Genomic DNA, 24,496 nt, shown 5'->3' with positions numbered 1-24,496 from the left:
TGATTGCCTGATTGACCTAATTCTGCTGTTACTTCTTACGATCTTAAAAAGGAGTGTCTGCTTAACATTTTGTTGGAAAGATCTGTTCTACGTTTGAAGATTCTAGAATGGGGTTTGAATCCAAAACATTACAACTCAGAGCCAAGACTGGCAAATTGAGCTTCTGCCAACACCCAACTGCAAGACATAAAGATGACGACTGTTGGCTATCAAAGAGTCAAAAGAAATGGAAAAAAAAATCTTCCTTGGCTCTTGACATTAAGCCAAAATAGGTTAATTTAATGATAATTGGACAGATAACCTACAGTCAAATGTTCAGGAAGTGACATCATAGCAACCATTACCTGTCTTTCCTAGATTTTGCTTTTTGGTGTTTTCCAGCAAGGGCCTGAAGTTGTTCTTCTGTAGGATGCTGATACCATTTCAAACTGCAACAATATAGATATAAAATTACTGACATTCAAAATGGTTTCCTTCCCAACAATCATTAAATTAATCACGTGCACATTGGTAAAAAAGTGTTCTACTTTGAACAAATGTAATTTTGTAGACTATGGGTCTTACAATGTTGTTAGGTAAATTTGTTCCCAGACTCAATCGTAAATAATCACCAGCATGTCAAAAAGTCACACAAGCCAGCCATTTTACTACTATCACATTCCTTGCATTTAACTATTTCACTTTTTAAATATTCCTCTTACCCCATTATTATTTTCTTCTACAAGTCTAGTGCTGGACTACCAGGCCCCATCTGAATTTCCTTGTCCACATTCCGCAAATGAGATGGGGATTTCAAAATGTATTCTAATTCATTCCATTTTTATTCCATGTGAACAAACAGCAAATGAAAAAGGCAAGAACACAAAATTTGAACACAAAATATGCTTGGCATGGAGACAGGCAGAAGTACAAAAGAAATAAGATCCACACCAATCTAAAGTCACAAAATCATTACAGGCATACAAAAAGAAGCGAGGAAATAGGTTGTCAGTCTCTACTCACATTTTCATTTCCTTTCTCACATCTCCCCTGAACTTTCTATATACAGGCTGATTATCATTTGTTCCATCAGTTATGTACACTTTTTTTGCTTCATCTTACTTTCTATCGCCTTTGTGATATAGGGAGGTCAGGCTCTGGTTGCCCTATCTTTCTCCCTCATGGGAATGTACATCGACTCTAGTTGAATCAACTTCTCTTTAAAGACAGCTCATGTTTCTATTCCAGATTTTACTCCAGTTTGTTTGCTGTCCTTTTTGGCATCAATATTATGTGTACCCAGTGCCAGATGTACTTGTGAATGAGTTTCTGTCTATGAAGAGATGGTGGCAAAATTCTGAGTGACTTCTTTCATTGGTTCAGTGCTTGTCTGAAAATGGATCTTGTGCCTTTCTACTTACACTGGGCTCGTTTTTATTGTCAAAGCAAAAGCTGCCTAGTGTCATGCTAATGCTTTAATTTTACTTTTCTATAGAACATAGAACTGTACCTGCACAGCGACGAGCCCTTCAGCCTATAATGTTGTGGCAAACATGACACCAAGTTAAATTCCTTCAGTGCACAGTTGATCCATATCCCTTGATTCCTTACAAATTCACATGCTCATCTAAAAGTCCCATAAATGTCCCTACTGTATCTGCCTCCACCACCACCCCAGCAGCAGACTCCTACTACTCTAAAAAACCAGCCCCTCACATCTCCTTTGAATTTTCACCCTCTCACCTTAAATGCATGCCCCTTAGTATTAGAAATTTCAACTCTGGGAAAAAGATTCTGACCGTCATCCCTATCTATGCATCTCATAATTTTATAGGCTTCTATCAAGTCTCCCCTCAGTCTCTGCCACTCCAGAAGACAACCCAAACTTTATTAGCCACTCCTTATAACTTATATCCTCTAACCCTGGCAAACCTCTTCTGCATCCTCTTCAAAAGCCTCCACATTCTTCCTGTCATTAACTGTACCGTTCCTTAACATTTGATTCCCAAAATGCAGCACCTCACACTTACCTGGATTAAACTCCATCTGTCAATTCTCCACCCATATCTGCAACAGATCCATATCCCATTGTATCCTTTGACAACCTTCCACACTATCCACAACTCCACTGATCTTTGTATCATCTGCAAACTTACTAACACACCCCCATCTGTATTTTCATTCAAGTCATTTATATATATCACAAAAAGCAGGAGGTCCCAGTATGGATCCCTGCAAAACACCATTGGTCACCAACCTCCAGCCAAAAAAAACACCCTAACACTTCCCTTTGCCTTCTATAGACAAGCCAATTCCGAATCCACATGGCCAAGTCACCCTAGATCCCATCTTAACCTTCTGGCTGAACCTACAATGAGGGACTCAAAAGCCTTACTAAAATCCACATAAACAACATCCACTGCTCTACCCTCAATCATCTTTGAATTTTTCATGAAGGTGACAATCAAGTTAGTAAGACATGACCTGCTCTGCATAGAGCCATGCTGACTATTCCTAATTAGGTCATCCATTTCCAAATGCACACAAATCCTATCCCTAAGAATTCTCTCCAATAGCTTCTCAACCACCAATGTGAGACTCACCAGTCTGTAGTTTCCTGGATTATCCCTATTTCCTTTCTTGAACAGAGGAACAACATTAGCTACTTGCCAATCCTTAGGATCTCTCCAGTGGCTAGCGAGGATGCAAAGATCTTGGTCAAGCCTCAGCAATCTCCTCTCTCCTCTCTGTGAATAACCTGGGGTAGATACTATCAGGCCCTGGGGACTTATCCATTTTAATGCTCTTCAAGAAACCCAACATGTCCTTCTTGATCGCAAATGTCCTAGCATATTAGCACGCTCCACACAAATCTCACCATCCTCCATTTCCTTCTCCTGGAAGAATACTGATGCAAAATTCTCTTAGGATCTTGCCCACATCCTTTGCCTCCTTGAGTTGTCCTACCTTCTCCCTAGTTACCCTTTTATTTTTAATGTATGTATAGAATGCCTTGGGATTCTCTTTAACCCTACTTGCCAAGGACATATCACGGCCCCTTCTTGAGTCCTTTCCTTTATATTTCTTTCTTTATATTCCTCATGGGCCTTGTCTGATTTTAACTTCCTAAACCTTATATATGCTTCTTTTTTCCCTTTTGACTAAATTCACAACACTCCTCATCCAAGAGTCCCTTACCTTGTCATCCTTCTCCTTCCTGGAACATGCCGGTCCAGAACTCTGATCAGCAGGTCTTTAAACAACTCCCACGTCAAATGTGACTTGCCCAATAACAGCTCCTCCCAATTAACACTTCCTAGCTCCTGCCTAATACTGGCGTAATTTGCCCTCCCCCTATTTAGTACCTTCCTGGAAGGTCCTGACTTATCATTTTTCATAGCTATCTTAAAACTTAAGGAGTTGTGATAACTGTTTGCAAAATGCTCTCCCACTGAAAGGTCAGTCACCTGGCTAGGCTCATCAGCCAATACAAGGTCCAGTATGGCCCCTCTTCTAGTTGGGACTATCCACATACTGTTTCAAGAAACCTTCTTAGATGCACTTAACAAATTCTGCCCCATCTAATTCTCTTGCTGTAAGAAGATCCCATTAAACATAGACCTTCTGATTCTCAATGCCACAGCTTGACTGGTCAGATGAACTCAAGTACCTATTTGGTAGCTGCGGCATCAATGCTCTTGCGTTTGCACAATGGCCTGTTCATTTATATAACTGCTTCAGGGTCTTTCATTCCTAAATCAGGCAAATGTTTGCTTAGGTTCTCTGAGATCTTCCAGAAATTAATCTTTCCACATGGAATGCCAAAGACCATTACAGTTATACTTTCCTGCTGAATTTATAACTCTCATAACTAAAATTTCAACACCTGCCTTGATATCTAAACAAGCACCCAGTAAGACAACCAAAATAACAAAATATTTTAAAAATCTGTCTGTTACTTCTTGGCTAAAGGATTGGTCCCACACATCTTCAATGAGAGAATGAAATATCACAGTCAGACCTAAAATCTACCACATTAAACTAAGGAGCAGAAAAACCGTAATCCACGCAATCTGTTTCACAGCTGTGACAGAAACAAAAAAAAACTTATCATTGAACAGTACAGCACAGAAGCCTTTTCAGACATTCAACATGTGCAGGCTTTTGAACAGTTAGTTCCAATCATCCTCTTCTTTCCCTGTAACCTTGCAGTTCTTTCTTCTTCAGGTGATTAGCCAATTTCTTTTCAACGTCCACAATAGAATCCGTATCCACCAGTCCATCAAGCATAACAAATTCTGACCATTCATTCAAATAAAAATTATTTTCCTTTCTCCACCTGTTCTTTTACCAATTTTAAATCTGTGCCTCTCATTATGCACTCTTCAGCCACTAAAGGCATTTCATCCCTTTATTATTCTGTCTGAGCATTTCATTTTTTCTTTTAAATACGTTTACCAAATTTTCTCAGCCTTCTTTATTCCAAGGAGGATAATTCTACATTCTCTATAACCCTCCAGAGTCAAGGAGTCATTTCAATACAGAAGGAAGTCGTTTTGGTCATTTGATTCCATGCTGGTTCTGTATAAAGCAATCCACTTAGCCCCATTTTCCCACTTTATCCCCAACGCTCGGTAAGATTATTTTCAAGTGTCCAGCTAATGTCCTATTAAAGTATTTTATTATCAGTACTCTCCCCTGCTTCTTAAGGCAATACCACCTACTGCATATATAAAAAAGAAATCTTCTTCACATACCCCTTATTTCTTCTCCAAAATTTTGAATCATTTCCTAGTTCTTGTACCAACAGCAAACAGGAACAGCTTTTCTTTGTCTATCTTATTTAAAACAAACAGTCTCTATACCCATTCCACGTTCTTCCTGAAGTGCATCAGAGCAAGCAAGCCTGAGAAAGAACAGTCCAAGAGAACAATAGTTGAAGACAGCAATGAAGAGTTAGCAGGTGAGTGTGTGCATTAGAAAAAAAGTTTAAAAAGAACTGTGGTGTCAGAGGAAAGTGGGTAAAGAAGTAGTTTGACAGCATCTCTCTCCCACCTTTTGATTCATCCGATTCCCAAATCCTTTTCTCATCCTAACAGTTTTGACTTTGATTGCCCTCACTTAACTCCATGTAGGGAGTTTTAGACTATAAACTGACATGGCATTTGGACTGCTACAACTGAAATACCAGGATAGTCTTTCAATTTGAAAGTTAAATGCTGCATTTTTTTGAGTTGTGCAATACAATGTTGCCTCTTAAAGCAGTGAGGGGGACGATTTGGGACTCAGCAGCACCAAGAGTCTGGAGTTAAAGAAATTCTTCCTGGCAACAGCTGGCTGAGCTGCAAAGTGTTAAAGAGCTATTACTGCCAACAGCAGAGAGAAAATACCCAGAGCCTGAAGTCAGAAAACATCCATTTTTCTTTCTCTGTGACGGGGAGAAAAAAAAACGACAAACAAAAACCAAGAATGCTTACAAGTAAAATTCTAACCACAAAAGGACACAGGTCCACCTAAATCAACCATCAAATCAAAGAACAATTGTCACGCTACAGACAACATGTAATCATCACTAAAATCAAAAGGCTGAGAGAAGATAACTTGCCACCTTGTGGTTTGGGCTTTTCATCTTTGAAAGTTTATCCTGTTATATTCTTTTCTTCACCCATATGTTATCTTTGGTCTATCTTAATTGTGATTGAGAGTGTATGTATTTGGGAGTTACAAAGAGGTATAGGTAAGTTGTACAGCTGTAATAGATTAGAAATCTTTCCTTTTCTCTGCTCTTAAGGTCAAGTGTGTTATAATAAATAGCTATTTACATGTTGCTGATGAAACTTGGTATAAATTGTTTCGGTCCTGAGTAGCAGTCAGTCAGGAAAGTTTGGACTGTTGTGCTCATGTTAGCTCTCTGCAAATGCACCTTTCCTAGTTTCACTCCACCTACTTTACCCCGCAGTTCTTTTCTTTTCAAATAAATGTCCAATTTCCTTTTGAGAGTCTTGTCTGAATCCACTTGCACCACTCTCTCAGGCAGTGCATTCAGATCCGAATCGATCACTGCATAAAAACACATTGTCATACTGTTGCTTCTTCTGTTGACCACCTCAAATCTGATTCCAGATCCTTGTGTCAATGGGAACAGTTTTACCCCATTTACGCCATCTTAACCACCTATTTTTGAACCCTTCCTATTCTCTGCTCTCTGCATATCTTTTCTTCTGTTGGACTTATCACTGGACCTCATAATTCAAAAGTTTGAAATGAAGAAGGGTCCTGACTCGAAATGTCAACTTTCCCTCTCCGCTGATGCTGCCTGACCTGTGTTCCTCCAGTTCCACATTGTGTTGTCTCTGACTCCAGCATCTGCAGTTCTTGCTATTTACCCTCTCAAGATTTTGAGAGGACTTGATGTTTCAAGAAGATCACCCTCATTCTAAACTCTAATGAACAAAGACCTAACTTGTTTAGCTGTTCTTGATAAGTTGAGACCTTCATCCCTGGAATCAGCCTAGTGAATCTCTTTAAACTGCCTCCAATGCCAACATACCCTTTCTTAAATACAAGTACCCTACTGCACACAGTACTGGGTGTATCACCTCACCGACTCTTTGTACAGCTGTAATAAGACTTCACTGTTTTTAAAAACTCCAAGTCCCTAGTAGTAAAGGCTAAAATTCCATTTGCCTTCTACATTACTTGCTGCACTTGTATGCGAACTTCTTCTGTTTCAAACTTTAACTCCAAAACCTCAACATTATATTCTAACGGAAACACTTGGACCACGAGCTAGATATTCACAACATCTCTTAAAGTGCTCCACAGTCACTTAGTAACAACATCAATCCATATACCAGGGAAGCTACATTTGATTCTGGATTCACATCAGCGGCTGCAGAAACATCTGTTTTCATAACTGTAAAATCCCATATTGAAAACGCCTGTTTTCATAACTGTAGAATCGGTATTGTTTTCCCTATCTTTGTCCTTCCACAGGCAGAGTTCAGCCACACTTTGTTTTTTGCACATTTGTCAGTCATATGTAAAGCAATTTTTTTTGTTTACTTCTAATTTGTCTTACATTTGCACAGAATTGAAATGATCAATTCTGAAAAGGGCCAGTGTGCAGAGGTTGTTTGTGGGCAATACGACAAGGGAGACGTGCGGAACACAACATTTAATTCACACGCCAACAACTACACTCCAAACGGGAATCCAGGGGCAAACTCACTGCTTGGAGTAATGCCTGGCACTAAGGATGGTTATTGTAGTTGTTGGAGGTCAGTTATTTCAGCTCCAGGACATCTCTTCAGGAGTGCCTCATGGTAGTGTCCTAGCCCAGCCATTTTTAGCTGCTCCATAATAAAGGTCAGAAGTGGAGATGTTCATCAATGATTGCACAATGTTCAGCACCATTCGTGACTCCTCAGATACAGAAGCAGTCCATGTTCAGATAACACAAATGTGGACAATATTCATGCTTGGGCTGACACTCGCACCACACAGATGCAGGCAATGACAGTCTCCAATAAGAGATGATCTGATCACCATCCTTTGACATTCAATGGCGTGACCGCCACTGAATCCCCACTATCAACATCTTGGGGGTTACCACTGACCAGAAACTCAACTGGACTCAACACATAATTACAGTGGCTACAACAGCAGGTCAGAGGCTAAGTATACTGAGGTGAGTAACTCACCTCCTGACTCTCCAAACCCTGTCTACCATTTGCAAGGCACAAGTCATAAAGTATGATAGAATACTTCCCACTTTTCTGGATGGGTACAGATTCAATAACAGTCAAGAAGACTAACACCATCCAGGACAAAGCAGCCCACTTGATTGGTACTATATCCACAAGCATCTACTCCCTCCACCACCGATGCTCAAAAGCAGCAGTGTGTACTACCTACACTGCAGAAATTCAAAGATCCTTGGACAGCACCTTCCAAACCCACAACAACTTCCATATAGAAAGACAAGGGCAGCAGATACATGGGAACCCCACCACCTTTAAGTTCCTCTCCAAGCCACTCGTCATCCTGACTTGGCAATTTATTGCCATTCTTGTACTGATGCTAGGTCAACATCCTGGAATTCCTTCCTTAACAGCATTCTGGGTCAACGTACTGTACTTGGACTGAAATAGATCAAGAAGGCAGCTCACCACTACCATCTCAAGGGCAACGAGGATTATAAATTTTTGAAGAAGCCAGGATCTAGATATTGCTGGACAAACTATTGCAGTCTGAGGTCTATTTGCACTAGGATTTTTTACTTAGAGTTGGCTTTCAAATTATCTTAGATATCGAATTGATAGCATTAGCCAAAAGCAAGATTTAGGCTTCTGAAACAGCACATGACCTCACAATGTCAAATCATCTCATTTATATGGCAATAAGTTAGCTGGTCAGCACTTGCATCCTCCTCTACAATACGTCCTTATAACAGCCAAACACCTCTTCAAGAATTCTTGAGTTTATCAACTAGCTCTTGAGAAAACTACATGCCAACTGGTGTAATGAGAAGTCAAGTTTCTTGAAGCAACACATAACTTTTTCTTTAGTTACATCAGCTATGATAGATCTAGAATTGTATAATGAAGCACATTCATTAGTAAGGTCATTAGTAAAGTAAAAGTTCCACTGAGAAATTGTGATCATACCATCACTGAATTCCATGTAAAGTCTGAAAGTGGCACACTCTAATGTCCATCAAGAATCTTAAAGAAAGCATACTACATAGGTACTAGGGGAGAATTGGTTACGATCAATTGGGCAAATAACATCAGTGGTTTGGAGGTAAATGAATAGTGGTAAACATTTAAAGAAATGGTTCAAAACAATGAACAAAAATACATTTTATTGGAGAATAAAATATCACCAACAAAATTCCTTTCATAGCTCAGAAAGTTAAGGACAGTATTAAATTAAAAGATGAGGCTAACAAAGTTGCAACAAAAAGTAGTAACCAGCCCAAGTATTGGGAGTGTTTTAAAACCCAACACACGGACACCAAAAAGTTAATTAAAAAAAGGAGAAAAAAGGGTTAGCTCGTTATAAAAGTAGATTGTAAGAACTGTTAAGTGTATAAAAATGGTTGAGGGCTCTAATGGCACAGTGGTAAAGTCCTCTGGCAAGGAGACCTTGGTTCAAGTCCCACCTGCTCCGGAGCTGGGTAACAGCAAACAGGCAGATTAGAAAATATCTATAAAAAAGGGAGAGAATAGTTGGCTCCTTAAAAGCAGAGACAGAGATTATTAAGGGAGTGAGGAAATGGTAGACATATTCAACAAATATTTTTGTGTCTGACTTCACAATAGAACATACAAAATTTCATACCAGAAGCAGATGGTAACCGTAGAGGCTGAAATGAGAGGGTAAAAATTTATATCAGCAGAGTAAAAATATTTGAAAAACTCAAGGGATGAAAATCTAACAAATCCTTGGCCTGTAGCCTAGAGTCCTAAAAGAGATAGCTACAGAGATAGTGAATGTACTAGTTATGGTTTTCCTAAATGCCCTGGATTTGGGAATGGTACTAATAGATTTAATGTTGATAAATACTACATGATCTTTCAAAAAAAAAATGGGGAGAGAAAACAGGGAACTGGACAAGTTAGCCTCAAATCAGTTATTGGGAAAATGCTGGAATCTACTAAGGAAGTCATGCACTTTAAACAGTACAGTAGGAGTAGTAGTAAAGCCATGTTGACATGTTTTGTATTCTGCTTTTTAAATGTTTTAACTTTTTAAGATGTAATAGATAGATAAAGGGATGGCAACAGTTACACTACATCTGGTATTTCAAACCTTTAACAAACCTTCAAAAATGAGATAATGAGATTCCAAAGATAATATATTCCTGTAAGGGTGAAGGGTAGGTGTAGAGAATGCTGGATGACTAAAGAAATTGAGGTTTTGGTCAAGAAATAGAAGGAAGCATATTTCAAGTATAGACAGCAGGGATCAAGTGAACTCTTGAAGAGTATAAAGACAGTAGAAGTATGCTTAAGAGGGAAATCAGGAGGACAAAAAGGGGACATGAGATATCTTTGGCAAATAGGGTTAAGGAGAATACAAAGTGATTCTACAAATACATTAAGGACAAAAGAGTAACAAGGGACAGAATAGGGCCCCTCAAAGATCAACAAGGTCACCCATGTGTGGAACCGCAGGAGATACTAAACGAGTATTTTGCATCAGTGTTTACCGGGGAGAAGGATATGGAAGGTAAGAAAATGTACGGCAATAAATAGCGACATCTTGAAAATATCCATATTACACAGGTGGTGATGCTGGGCATCTTAAAACGCATAAAAAGTGAATAAATCTCCAGGACTTGATCAGGTGTACCCTAAACTCTGTGGAAGCAAGGAAGTGATTGCTTGGCTCCTTGCTGAGATATTTGTATCATCAACAGCCACAGGTGGCATCGAAGATTGGAGGTTGGCTAACAATGGCATCACTATTTAAGAAAAGCTGGTAAGCAAAAGCCAGGGAACTATAAACCGGTGAGCCTGACATCTGTGGTGGACATAGCAGAGATAGCAAGAACTGCAGATGGAGTCGGAGTCAATACAGTGTGGAGCTGGAGGAACACAGCAGCTCAGGTAGCATCACAGACATGGGAGAATCGACGTCTTGGGCCTAGCCCCTTTATCAGAACTGTGTCAGCGGTGGGCAAATTGTTGGAGGGAATCTCAAGGGACAGAATTTACATGTATTTGGAAAGGCAAGGACTGATTAGGGATAGTCAATATGGCTTTGCGAATGGGAAAGTGTGTATTGAAATTGATTGAAGAAGAAGTACCGAAGAGGATTGATGAGGGTAAAGCAGTGGACGTGATCCATACGGACTTCAGTAAGGTGTTCGACAAGGTTTCACATGGTAGACTGGTTAGCAAGGTTAGATCACATGGAATACAGGGAGAACTGACCATGTGGATACAGAATCCGTTCGAAGGTAGAAGACAGAGGGTGGTGGTGGAGGGTTTTCAGACTGGAGGCCAGTGGTGTGCCACGAGGATTGGTACTGGGTCCACTGCTTTTCGTCATTTATATAAATGATTTGGATGTGAACATAGGAGGTATGGTTAGTAAGTTTGCAGACAACAGCAAAATTGGAGGTGTAGCGGATAGCGAAGGTGGTTACCTCAGAGTACAACAGGACCTTTATCAGATGAGCCAACAGGCAGAGGAGTGGAAGATGGAGTTCAATTTAAATAAATGCGAGTTGCTGCATTTTGGAAAGGCAAAAATCAGGACTTATACACTTAATGGTAAGGTCTGGGGAGCGTTGCTGAACAAAGAGACCTTGGAGTGCATTTCATAGTTCCTTAAGGAGTCCCAGGTCGACAGGATAGTGAAAAAGGGTCAGTGCATTGAGAATAGGAGTTGGGAGGTCATATTGTGGCTGTACAGGGCGTTGGTCATGTCACATTTGGAATACAGTGTGCAATTCTGTTCTCCCTGCCATATGAAGGATGTTGTGAAACTTGAAAGGATTCTGAAACGATTTACAACACAGTTGCCAGGGTTGGAGGGTTTGAACTATAGCAACAGAGGCTGAGGGGTGACCTTATAGAGGTTTATAAAATCATGAGGGGCACAGACAGTGTGACTAGCCTAGGTCATTTCCCTGGGATGGGGGAGTCCAAAACTAGAGGGCATAGGTTTAAGGCGAGAAGGGAAAGACTTCAAAGGGACCGAAGGGGCAACTTTTTCAAGCAGAGAGTGCTGCGTGTATGGAATGAGCTGCCAGAGGACATGGTGTGGGCTGGTATGATTACAACATTTAAAAGGCATCTGGATGGGTATATTTATAGGAAGCATTTAGAGGGATATGGGCCAAATGCTGGAAAATGGGACTAGATTGATTTAGGATATCTAGTCAGCATGGAGGATTTGACTGAAGGGTCTGCTTCTATACTGTACAGCTCTAAGACTGTAAGTGTGATGTAAAGGGTTGCTAAGCAAGATAAAGGATCATGGAGTTTGGGGTATATATTAGCATGAATAGAAAGCAGAAAGTGGTGATAGACAGGACATTTTCAAGTTGGCAAGCGGTGATGTTACCATCTAAATTAATAACTTGGATGCAGAGACAGGGTAGTGCATCAAAGTCGATGATACCAAGCTAGGTAGAAAGGCAGGTTGTGAGGAGGGCACAGACAGGTTACGGCAGTGGGCAACAAGATGCCAAATGGAATATAATGTAGGGAAATGTGAAATTAGCCATTTTGGTTGTCAGAATAGAAAAGCAGATTTATTTATAAAAGGGTGAAACTTCAAGTGTTAATGTTAAAAAAAGTGTGCTTGTGCAAGGTGCACAGAGGTAGCATGCAGATGCAGCAAGCAATTAGGAAGGCAAATTGCATGTTAGCCTTCACAGAAAGGGAATTGGAGTATGGGAATAAAGAAGACTTGCGACAATTGTACAGTTTGGTAAGACAACATCTGGAGTACTGTGCCGAGTTTTGGTCTCCACAGTCAAGAAAGGATCTTCTTTTCTCCTCTTCTTAAGCAAGCCTTTGAGATAGAATCCCTATAGTGCAGAAAAACGCCATTCAGCCCATAACATCTGCACTGATCCTCCAAAGGGGATTACACCCAGAGCCAATCTAATGATGGGAATGTTGGTTTAAGAATAAGATTAAGATATTGGAGCACCTCTCCCACCAATACATTTATAAGATCTTTTGAAGGCGTTGCTCGTAATATTTGGGACAACAAAGGTATTGGGTGCAAGGTTACACTTGGACTCGAGCTGTACAAAAAGGTTCAGCAAATTGGTCCCTGGGATGGAAGGCTGAGTATATTGGGCCTATACATCTGGAATTTAGAATAAGAGATGATCTCATTGAAATATATAAAATCCTGAAAAGGCTTGATTGAGTTGACTGAGAAATTGATTCCACTCATTGGGACTCTAAACAAACAGTCTCAGGATAAAGGGCTGAGCTTTTCGAAGTGAGATAAGGAGAAAGCACTTCAACTTAAAGAAACTACATTGCTGCAATAATTTGAAGTTGGAATAAACAGATTCGTGGTGTCAGCGAATTAAGAGGTACAGACAGCAAGCTAGAAAATGGAGTTGAAGTCCAAAATCAGCCATGATCATACTGAATGGCAGAATGGGCACAATAGGATGTTTGGTCTTCTGTTGCTCCCATTGTGTTTTTCAGCAGGTCAGTGCTTCACAATACCAAACTTCCAATCAATGGCAGAATCAAACAGTTGTATACATTGATACATAGGGGAAAAAAAGAGAAGCAAAGGGTATGGATTCTCACATATCAGCAGCAGGCAACAAAATAGGATCACAGTGCCAGGATTTGGACAAACTACTAGCAAACACATCCAAACAAGAAAACAAATTAAAACACTAAAGCACTTTTTAAAACAGGAAAGCAACCTCATTGACCTATTGCAATGAACAAAAGACTGTAATTCAAACATTTGCCTCAGGTAACAAAATAATTGTCTGAATTGGATGTTGATTGCACTCTGTTAGGTTTCTGTCTTTATCCCAGCACCAATAGAAGTTTCAAATTAACGTCAGTGATTATTACCTTGGTAACCTTAGGATTTTCTAAGTTTGGCAAGGTTATTGTTTGCTTTCAATTTACCTCCTGAAAACCAAGGATAAGAAATCAAGTGACAAACATTAACTAATAAAACACAATAAGTTGCCCAAGGTCAAGTAGGTAACAACCATTAACATCGGTTTAAAAGATCCTGAACAAAAGAAATTTGATTCAGTTATAATTCCTGAGACAGTCAGCAGAAAATAATGTATTACACAATCCCAAAACAACAAACTACAGTGGTCAAGAATGGTTAAAAATTAAAATCTTAACTGCTCAGGAGTGCTACGTTAGGGTGAATATTGAAAATAGGTCAAATAAGGAAGATAACCAACAGCATGTTAAATTGTAATGTGGAAAATATTATTATAGGGTGAAAAATAAAAATACGGGATTGAATGCACGGTACTCAACACTCATTGATAAAGGAACTCATCACTACAGTAATAAAGGGACAATGTCCAAGAAAGGTCTTCAAATTAGGCTATCAGAGTAGAAATACCAAAAAAAAAAGTGATCACTTTGCTGAAATTATACTACAGGCCTCCCAACAATCAGAAGGAAATAGAGGAGCAGATATGTAAGCAAATAACAGAAAGATGAGAGAAATAAATGGTTATAGCTGTAAGGGATTTCAAGTTTGCCAACATTAACTGGGATCACCTTAGTGTGAAAGGATTAGATGGGGTAAAGCTTTTAGATAGCATCCAGGGGAGCTTTTTGTACTGGTACATAGATAGTCCTACGTGAGATGGGGCAGTGCTAGACCTAATCCTAGGGAATGAGGGTGGGTCAAACAGTTGAAACTTCAGTGGGCGAGTGTTTTGGGGATAGTGACCATAATTGTAAGCTTCAAAGTCATTATGTAAAGAGGTACAGATAGTGCAAAAGTTTAAATTGGGGAAGGCAAATTTCAAATATTAGACAGGATCTGGCAAACATAGATTGCGAGCAGCTGGTGAGTCTACGTTTGGAAAGTGGGAGTCTTTTGAAAGTAGTATAGTGAGAAATCAGGTCACGAGAACACTGAATGTCAAGGGAGAGAAAGTTTGTTAAAGAAAACGAAAGAAGGTACAGTGTATTACTGATGGCACAGTGGTTAGCACTGCTACCTCACAGCACCAGGGACACGGGTTCAATTCCAGCCTTGGGTGATTGTCTACATGGAGTTTGCACATTCTTCCCGTGTCTGCATGGGTTTCCTCCCAAAGTCCAAAGATGTGCAGGTTAGATGAATTAGCCATGCTAAATTGTCCACGGATGTGCAGGCTAGGTGGATCAGCCACAGCAATGCAGGGGTTGGGTCTGGGTGGGATGCTGTCTGGAGGGGTGGTGTTACCTCGATGGGCTGAATGGCTGGCTTCCACTCAGTAAGGATTCCATGATTAAAACAGAGGAGGCTCTTCAAGAATATAGGGGGCTGATCAACGGAGAAGAGCAATGGCAGATCGAAATTAATCCCGCTAAGTCCAAGGTGTTGCGTTTGGGAGATCTAATCAGGGAAGGATATACAAACGGAATGTTTGGTCCCTAGGGAGTACTGTGGAGGAAAGGGACCTTCACGCATAAGTTCATAGAATCCTGAAGGCGTCAGCACAAGGGGGTGAGGATGGTATATGGGATGGCTGCCTTCATTAGCCAGGGTGTAGAACATAGGAGCAATGAAGTCTTGTTGCAAGTTTAAAAAATATCAGTTAGGCATCAGATGGAATACTGTGTGCAGTTATGGTCACGGCACTATTAGAAAGATGAGAACGCACTTGCCAGGATGAAGAGAAGATTCAACAGGATGTTGCCTGGCATGAAAAGTCTCAGTTATGAGGACAGACTGGATAGGCTGGACTTGTTTTCCTTAGAGCACAAGAGGCCGAGGAGAACTCTGATCGTGGCATACGAAATTATGAGGGGCATTGACAAGGCAGATGGAGAATCTTTTCTCAATAGCAGACATATCTAAGACTAGAAAGAACAGGTTTAAGGTGAGGAGCACAGGAGATCAGACAAAAAGGTGCTGGAGGTCTTAAAATACATAAAGATGGATAAATCTCCGGGAAAATGATCAAGTGTATCCAATGATGTCATGGAAGTCAGAGAAGAAATTGTGGGGCCCCTAGCAGAGATATTTGTATCATTGACAGCCACCAGTGAGGTGCCAGAGGACTGGAGGGTCACTAATATTGAGCTTTAGCTGTAAGGAGAAGCCTGGGAACTACAGACCAGTGAATTTGACATCAGTGGTGGGTAAGTTGTTGGAAGGGATTCTGAGAAATAGGATTTATATGCATTTGGAGAGGCAAGGACTGATTGGGGATAGTCACCACGGCTTTGTGTGTGGGAAATCATGTCTGACAACTCAACTGATTGAGAACGTAACCAAAAAGATTGATGAGGGCTGCGTGGTAGACGCTGTCAACATGGACTTTAGTAAGGCCTTTGACATGGTTCCACATGATAAACTGATTAGTAAAGTTAGATCAAATGGGACTCAGGTCAGCTTGCCAAATAGAAACAAAATTGGCTTGATGGTAGGAGACAGAGCATGGTGGTGGAGGCTTGCTTCTCGGATTGGAGGCCTGAGATCAGTGGTGTTCTGCAGGGATTGGTGCTGGGTCCACGGTTGCCTGTCATTTATATAAAATGAATTGGATGAGAATTTAGGAGGCATGGTTAGTAAGTTAGATAACACTAAAATTGCTGGGGCAGTTGATAGTGAGGAAGGTTATCTAGGATTACAAAGAGATCTTGATCTACCGGGCCAATGGGCTAAGGAGTGGGAAATGGAGTTTAATTTGGATAAATGTAAATACATTTTGGTAAAATGAACAAGGGCAGGATTTATACAGTTAACGGGAGGGCCCTGAGTAGTGCTGTCAAACAGATTGACCTAGGGGTTCAGATATATAGATCTTTGAAACTTGTGTCACAGGTAGACAGGACGTTTAAAAAGACAGTTAGCATGCTTGCCTTCATTGCTCAAACCACAGAGTACGGGAGTTGGGACGTCATGTTGAGGTTGTACAGGACGTTGGTGAGGCCACTTTTCGAGTACTGTATACAGTTCTGGTTGCCTTGCTATAGGAAGGATATTATTAAATTGGAGAGGGTTCAGAAAAGATTTACCAAGATGTTGCTGAGATTAGAGGGTTTGAGTTATAAAGAGGCTGGATAAGCTGGGACTTCTTTCACTGGAGCATAGGAGGTTGAGAGGTGACTTTACAGAGATTTAAAAAATTGTGAGGGCATAGATTAGGTGAATAGCAAATGTCTTTTCTCTAGGGTGGGGAGATCAAAACTAAGGGGCATATTTTTAAGGTGAGAGGAGAAAGATTTAAAAAGAGACCTGGGGGACAACATGTCAGACAGAAGGTGGTTCGGATGTGAAATGAACCGCCAGAGGAAGGTGTAGATGCAGGTACAATTACAACATTTGAAAGGCATTTGGTTAGGTACACGAATAGGAAAGGTTTAGAGGGATATGTGCCAAATGCAGGCAAGTGGGACTAGTTTAGGTTGGAAACTCAGTCAGCAATGACGAGTTGGACCAAAGAGTCCATTTCCGTGCTGTATGACTCTATTAAAAACGTTTTAACCCAGAGGTAGGCAGAAATATGGAATGTGGTCCCCGAAGGAACAATGAAACCAGATACTCTTGCAACATTTAAGAAGCATCTGAATGAGCACTTAAAATGCTAGGCATAGTAGGCTATGCATCAAGTCCAGGTAAACGGGATTACTTTGGTGTTTTGTTGGCAAGCATACACATGATGAACCAAAGGGCCTGTTTCCATGCTGTATAACACTGATTCAAATGCTAGAAACCCAAAACCATATATCCCGCCTTGTGTGCATCATCAGAAGTAGTACACATCCGTCATATTCCCGAGCGAGAGGCAGAACATGGAGGAGAGTCAGATCAAATATTTGCTAGACAAAAGATATTTCATTTTGGACTTCTTTCTGTCAGAATCAGAATTTTATTCTCTTGATCTTCCTCCCTTGGCAACAAGTTATAATTCCATGAAAAACAACTGTAAAGTAACCTACTTGAAGCACTCAATCTTCTTAAAATAAAAAGTGACAAATAGTGAGCTGTGAGTCCTAATATTACCATGTCAGCTACATCTGTACAATTAAAATCCCAAGAAGCCTGGCTAGTAATCAAGACCTTATTCTATGCAAAAATTTCTCCACTCATCCTTTCCACGGATAGGAAAGGACAGCTCCAGCATTGCCACTTCTGAAGAGGTGCAAGGGTTTCTCCTATAACGCGTGTTCTGGCAACGTGAATTGGCTATAATACAACTGATGAACAGGGGAACGATACTTGTAAAATGCAAACTTTGTGTTGGCTATAACGCAATTTCAACGTCGACATCACATGATCGGTTTGCAGGCTTTGTCCTGAACATGCGCCGAAACAGTCCCCACACAGAGAGCTACTGTACAATTCTGTGCGTTACCCACAAAATGCAAGGACAAAGTGGCAAGAATGATAACAAGAAGTATCCTGGTGATAAAACTGCAGACGGTGTATGTAAAAATAAAGGTTATAATGCTGGAAGAGAAGCTAGGTGTTGTAAAGCGTTTTAAGCGCAATGAGAGAACATGTGATATGGCTCGTGCAACAGAAATGAAGGAGTCTACCTTACGCACCATTAGAGAAATGCAGAAAATATTAAAGCAAGCTGTATTGCTGGAACAAGTAGGAGTGCTAACCAATCTGTAAGGTCACAGACAAAGGAACATTGAGATGCAGCAGCTTCAAAGTGTGTGGATAGAAGAGCAAACAAAGAAGTGATCTGGGACCACCCTTCTCACCATAAAAGAGAAAATCTTATCAATTTATGAAGATCTAAGAAAACAAGCCAAAAATCCTGCAGATGTGCCTGCCTTTAGTGATAGCAGTGGCTGGTTTGCTGGTTTTAAGAACCGCTATGCTTTTCATAACATAAAGTTATGTGCCGAAGCTGCCAGCACAGACAAAAAGCATGCAATGGCATTTCTTCCCATAGTAAAAAATTAACTGATGAAGAAGGCTAAAACTTAGGCCAAATTTTCAATTTGGATGAGACAGGTTTATACTGGAAGCGGATGCTATCAAGAACCTACATTTCTATGAATGAAGCACACACTCCAGGCTTTAAAGGTAGCAAAGGATCGTATGACTGTGCTGCTGGGTGCCAATGGCAGTGCAGACTTAAACTTAAGCCTGTGGTAGTGTACCACACTGCCAACCCAGGAGCCTTGAAATGTTACCTTAAGTCTACTCTAGGTATCTACTTTAGGTCAAGCAAAAGAGTTGGATGACGGGGCAATTTTTTCTAACCTTATTGTTGATGTTTTTAGAAAGTATTGCAGGAAAATAAAAAAACGTGGATTTCAAGATTCTCCTCATCCTGGATAATGCGCCAAGTCATCCTTAGACCATTGGTGAGCTTTCTGAAAACATCAAAGTGCTATTTCTATCACCAAACACAACCTCTCTCCTTCAATCCATGGACCAGGGTGCAATAGCAGCTTTCAGAGCTTATTATTTAAGGCATACATTTAAGAGGCTGATTGCAGCCACTGAGGGAGATAAGGATAGTGTTCTTCAATTTTGGAACAGCTTTAACATCAAGAATGCAATTGACATTATCATGGAGGCCTGGGTGACGCCAATAAGGACTGCTTGCATACAGTTCGGCAGAAGCTTCTCCCAGATTCTTTAAGATTTTAAAGAGACTTTAATCCATCAGAGGAGTTCCCAAGAACCAAAGAACATTGTATTGATCTTGCAAAGCAAGCTGGATTTGAAGAAGTGGAGAGTGAGGACATTGAAGACATGCTTGAGTCCCTCTGTGAAGACCTCTCTACAACAACTTGTCACCGAGGGGGAAGTGGAAGCTGGGGATGAAGTAGTAGTAGTCCAGGATGCACCACCACAAGAGCTTTCCACTTCTGTTTTGTCTTCTATCCTGAAGGAAATTGAGAAGCAGCTGCAATGATTAGAGGACAACGATTACAATACAGAACGCGGCAGGGTAGCAGTCTGTGAAGTAAGTACTTCTTTGGTAACCTGTGAACTGCTTCTTCATGAACAAAGAAAGAGGGCAAAGCAGCTAAAACTGGATTTCTTCTTTATGTAAACCCCCAAGAAACAGTCAGAAGACAAATGAACCACTTCTGGATTAACTATTTTTCACCTGAATCCTGCAAACCACAACTGCACCTGAAGGTAATGATGATGATGATAATGATGACAACCCTCAGCTCTGCATTAACAACAAAGGTACCCAAGAACCTTCACCCCCCTGCCATCAAGTCATCTTGACATTTTTTTCAAGATACGGTGATAAATTTACTGTTATTTCACGTGAATTAAATATTTGTTCAAACTGTGTTATCCTTTTGAGTGATTTTTTTTTTGTTAATCTGCTCCTAACCCCCCTTTTCCCATAGGAACTGTTGTTATTTCTAGAGTGTGATTTTCTATAACATGTCATTTTACAGGAATGCATCTATCATGTTATAGCAGAACCCCGTGTTCCTAAGGAAGCAAGTGCGAACTGTCAACTTGTGCTTTTGATAGCCATTTGTCTGGCCTGCTGAGTGCTTCAAAAGCTTTGTTTTAGATTTTGAACATCTGCAAAATTTTGATTTCCTGACCTCCATCCAAGTCAATCTTATACCAACGTTCTAAAAGAACAGAGTTCTTTCCCTATTCAGAGATGGTAGGCAGTAATCTAATTGGGAATAAATAAAAACACTGACTGAATGAGGAAAGTCCTTCTTATATGAAGTCCATTAGTGTGACAAAAAGATCATTTGACCTAAAATGATATATGAACATAAGCTGCAAATGCTAAAACATCAGTCTGATCACATCCTATTTAAAAATATTCCCCATACCTTCCATTACAAAGCAACCAGCGGGCAAGTGAGTAGTGAGGTGTGATCTTCTGTATGATGCTGGCCATTACCATAGTAACCACCAACTGCACGCCTATAATACCCTGGAAGGGAAAGAAATCAGGATGAACCACAGGTAAAAGTTGGTCCATTGGTTGGATAATATCTCACAATAAATTAATTTATTTCAGTGACCAAAGGATTTCTAAAGTATCCAAACTTTCGTACGCAATCTTAAACTGCCTTTGACCTTGAGAGTTTGGATTATTCTTCATAGTACACACATTTCATAATGTTCAATGCATCTTTCACATAACCTGCTTACAAACAAAATTGTTTTCTGAACTGGAGAAAAGAGGGGCCATTTTTACATCATTCAACGCAAGTGTTTTCAAGCCAAATAAAGTCTTTTGCGCATACAGTTGTTGCACTTTGGAGTTCACCTTCAAGATCTGTGGTTGAGACAGAAACAATGTTGTCATTCAGCATTAGGTTGGATAACGAATGGAAAGTAAATATTGACGCAAATTTAATTTGGATGACTTGGTTTCGTTTGTAATTGTTACCGTTTTCTCTTCTGCAAATGGAACTCAAAGAATATTGGATACATATACAGTTTTGCCATGTGTAGGCTTGCAATCAGAATTACATGCAAACTGTCAGCTTCTGGGAAACTGCTTCAGCCCCAGAAGATATGATAGTTAAATCCAAATTTTTACGTTAAGACATTTAGTTTACAAAAGTATGAATTTCAGGCAAGCTAGATGCATATCAACATGGTTCTTTTAGATGCATTCATATTTATTTTCCTTCTAGTGTCAAGATCAAATTCCTGACACATTTATGGAATTTGTTGCATTACCATTCTTACATAGTGCCACTAGATGGATAGCTTACTTTGTGTCAACTACAAAGCTACAGCCCTCTCTTCTCACCATCTGTTCCAAGGTGGTATCTTTCCCCTGCTATATTTGCTCAATAATGTCACCTTCCATAACAGTAGTTCCAATATTCTTCCTTTTCCTCAACTAAGGATGCAATACTGTTGTAGTTGACAGGAAGGCCAAGCATTTTAATCCCATTTCTCACAATCCTGCCCTCACAGCTTGATTTCTAAATCTAATAAACATTCTATTTTTCATCAGCAAACAGCCCATCAGTCTCCTTCAGTGGACCATCCTCAGTGATTTCTGATATCTCCAGCATTATCTCCACCAAACACATCTTTCCTTCTCCTTTTGGCATTTCAACAAGGCTGGTTCTCAAGTCAGGCAGAAGATACAGAAGTTTGAACACACACACACACACACACACACACACACACACCAGGTTCAGGAACATTATTAGACTGATGAATGGACTCTAACATCAAATAATGCTAATCCTGCCGATATTGATACTGCATAGCGCAGGCCACATGCAACGTAACCTGTATATCTCTTGAGTTTTTTGTCACTCTACGATCTGCATGTCCTTGCAAAGCTTTTCATTGCACTTAGGTACACAAGACAATAAATCAAATTTTCAATTACTGCTAAAACCCACTCCCTTCCCCACAGCACTCCAATCTCCCCCTCCACCATACATGTACACCAAATGCAACATTTGTCCTTTTTCCTTCCACCTTCCCACCATCCAGGAACCCAGACACGTCACAATTGAAACAGTGAATTATTTATAATTCTTTCAAGTTAGCACTTTATGCTCTTAGTCTACAACGCAAGTTCCCCTGTACACTGGGAAGCCTAAATGCAACCTGGATGATCCCTTGGCCTGAACACCTCAGTTTAACCCACAAGTTCTTTCCTCCCCTTACACAATCTTGTATTTGCTTTTGTATTACAGGTCACTGAAACTGTTAATATCCAAATCAGATGAAAGATCATTAATCTTAAGTACTTTCTCCAGTCTCTGGCTTTGCTTCATTAGGAACTTTATTAGTCTTTAAAGTGTTTAGAGATATGCTGTACAATGAAACACTCAATATGTATGGTAACTATTTTTAAATGAGTAATTTTTCAGAAGGGTTAACAGCCATACAGGAGGAGGAAATCAGGCTTTAATCCCCTTCAAATTGGAACCAGACATTGAAACATCACAGCATAAAGCAATCATTCACCCCAATGGATCAGAAGGTAAACCACCCCAATCACATTCAGTCCAATTTCCCCTACTCTAGACTCTACTTTACTCATTTGTTTCCTGATCAAAAAAGCTTTGCATCAAAAAAAAAAAATCACTAATCCCTGGAAGTAATCAAGCAAGGTATTGACAGTGTTGACCGTTTTTTTTTAAAAAAGTCAGCCATTTTTAACATCTGTACTATTCCACTATCATAATATACTTAAGCATATAAAACAGATGGAATCTAGTTCTAGCTATATAAACAATTATTGTCTTAACTTCAACGTCCATATTTGAAACAACTTTCAGTTCTCTTTGGATGTGACAAGCGTAAAAACAAAAACTTGCGGTATTTTGTACAATAAGAGAGCCTCACCTCAGACAATAATATGCCTGCCTGCTGATTGTACACAGACGATAGGGATTAGGATGTGACATAACAGACTCAAGTATTTCATGAGCCGGAAACAAATCCAGACGATTTATTTATCGGGAATTATTACAGGCGTGACAGAATATATTTTAAAAAAAACACGATTTGCACAGGCACAAGATAGCTGGTTTCCCCAGGCAATGAGGCAAACGGGGCCTACCCCGCAGTCTCCTTCCTGGAATTAAATGTGACAGCCATCCTGGTTGGTTTTTTTAATCCCACCGTGAAACAGGCCAAGAACGATCATCATCTCCGGCTCTCGGACCCCGGCTGAGCAAGTGAGGGAGAAGACACTAATCGGCCCGCAGCCACCATCGCACTCACCATGTTGTCGGACAATCCGACCGCAGGAGGATCAACGAACAGACCGCCAGAACGAGCCTTCTCTCCCCCCCCAGCAACGCTCATAAAGCCCCGCCACGGCTATAAACCGACTCGAAGTAACCAACAGGCGCCATAGCTCAACCTCTACCACGAGTAGAGGTCATGAAGGACCCAGGCTGCCTTGTCCCCGCTGCCGCCTTTTGGGAAACACAGCCCTCTCAAATACTCGCGACGATTCGGCAATGTCTTCTTCTTTATAATACTAGTGTGTGAACCAGGAAACCGCCACGGGAGAATCGGCGAGTTTTAATTAATGTGTTTTTAAAATCACATGACTTTTACAGGGATATGATCGGGCGTCACACCTAGACGCGCAGTGAAGTTAAAAAGGACCCCGGTTCCCCTGCCAACCAGCATTAGGTGCCATGTTGGTGAAGGAGCTGAAATCAAAAGAAATGCTGGAGAAACTCTACGTTTGACAGCATTTCCGAACAGAGGAAAAAAAAAGTTAATATTTTGCGTCCGATGTAATTGTTCTTCAGAACGGGGTGGGGGCCTGGAAAATAGTTCTTTTTTTGTAAATGTCGTTGATTAGAGAGGAAGGAAGAACGAGTGGAACAAATGGTGAGTGTTAATGACGGTAAACTCCTGCTTGGGCTTAATGGTAGGTGTTAAGAGTATAGAACAGGTCTGCTGGACTGACAAATCCGTGCAAACCAGACTCTTGGTGGGATAATGAAATGGAGAACAGCGTTTTCTTTTAAAAAAAAACAGATTTCTAGCATCTTGCTAGCATTTCGCTGAAGGAGTAACTGTATATCAGTTCTCCTGTCCCACGACCACAAACGATTGCTATTGGTACTTGTAACCCAGCACAACCATCCCAAGGAGCTTCAGAGGAATGCTCTGAAGCAAAAATTGACACAAAGACAGAAAAAGAGAAATTAGGACAAGTGACCAAGAGTTTAGTCAAAAAGATAGATTTTAATAAGTGATACTTGAAATCACCAATATGCAATAACATGTAATCTGATACAAGTCTACAAAAAACTCTAGGAATGTTCCCCATTGCAATGTAAATCTTATCAATGTGTGGGAATTGAGGTGAGAGCTAGAAAGTATTAGGCTCTGGCTGAAAATGATCTAATTTTCA

At 40.4% G+C, this 24,496-nt stretch overlaps 1 protein-coding gene and 1 long non-coding RNA gene across 9 annotated transcripts in view; one reads left to right on the top strand and one right to left on the bottom strand.

Annotated features, from left to right (window-relative positions):
• tmem161b (transmembrane protein 161B) overlaps window positions 1-23,568 on the bottom strand; it is a 77,351-nt gene extending 53,783 nt beyond the window's left edge. For 3 of the 8 annotated variants that reach the window (XM_048621341.1, XM_048621350.1, XM_048621357.1), the window contains exons 1-3: window positions 23,344-23,568; window positions 20,463-20,566; window positions 345-431 (exon numbers count right to left, since the gene is read on the bottom strand). In XM_048621341.1, the coding sequence (XP_048477298.1) occupies window positions 345-431; window positions 20,463-20,566; window positions 23,344-23,427 (275 nt within the window). In that variant the 5' untranslated portion in view covers window positions 23,428-23,568. The remainder of the gene's footprint in view (window positions 1-344; window positions 432-20,462; window positions 20,567-23,343) is intronic. The other 5 variants (XM_048621365.1, XM_048621373.1, XM_048621379.1 and 2 more) reach the window with 3 other exon arrangements.
• A 203-nt stretch (window positions 23,569-23,771) lies between these two features.
• Window positions 23,772-24,496, top strand: part of LOC125482787 — a 31,212-nt gene continuing 30,487 nt past the window's right edge. Inside the window, exon 1 of the long non-coding RNA XR_007261759.1 lies at window positions 23,772-23,967. This is a non-coding gene — a long non-coding RNA (uncharacterized LOC125482787). The remainder of the gene's footprint in view (window positions 23,968-24,496) is intronic.

Source organism: Rhincodon typus, chromosome 3 (assembly GCF_021869965.1).
Source record: "Rhincodon typus isolate 14 chromosome 3, sRhiTyp1.1, whole genome shotgun sequence".
NCBI lineage: Eukaryota > Metazoa > Chordata > Chondrichthyes > Orectolobiformes > Rhincodontidae > Rhincodon > Rhincodon typus.
This window is presented reverse-complemented; position numbering and strand designations above follow the sequence as displayed.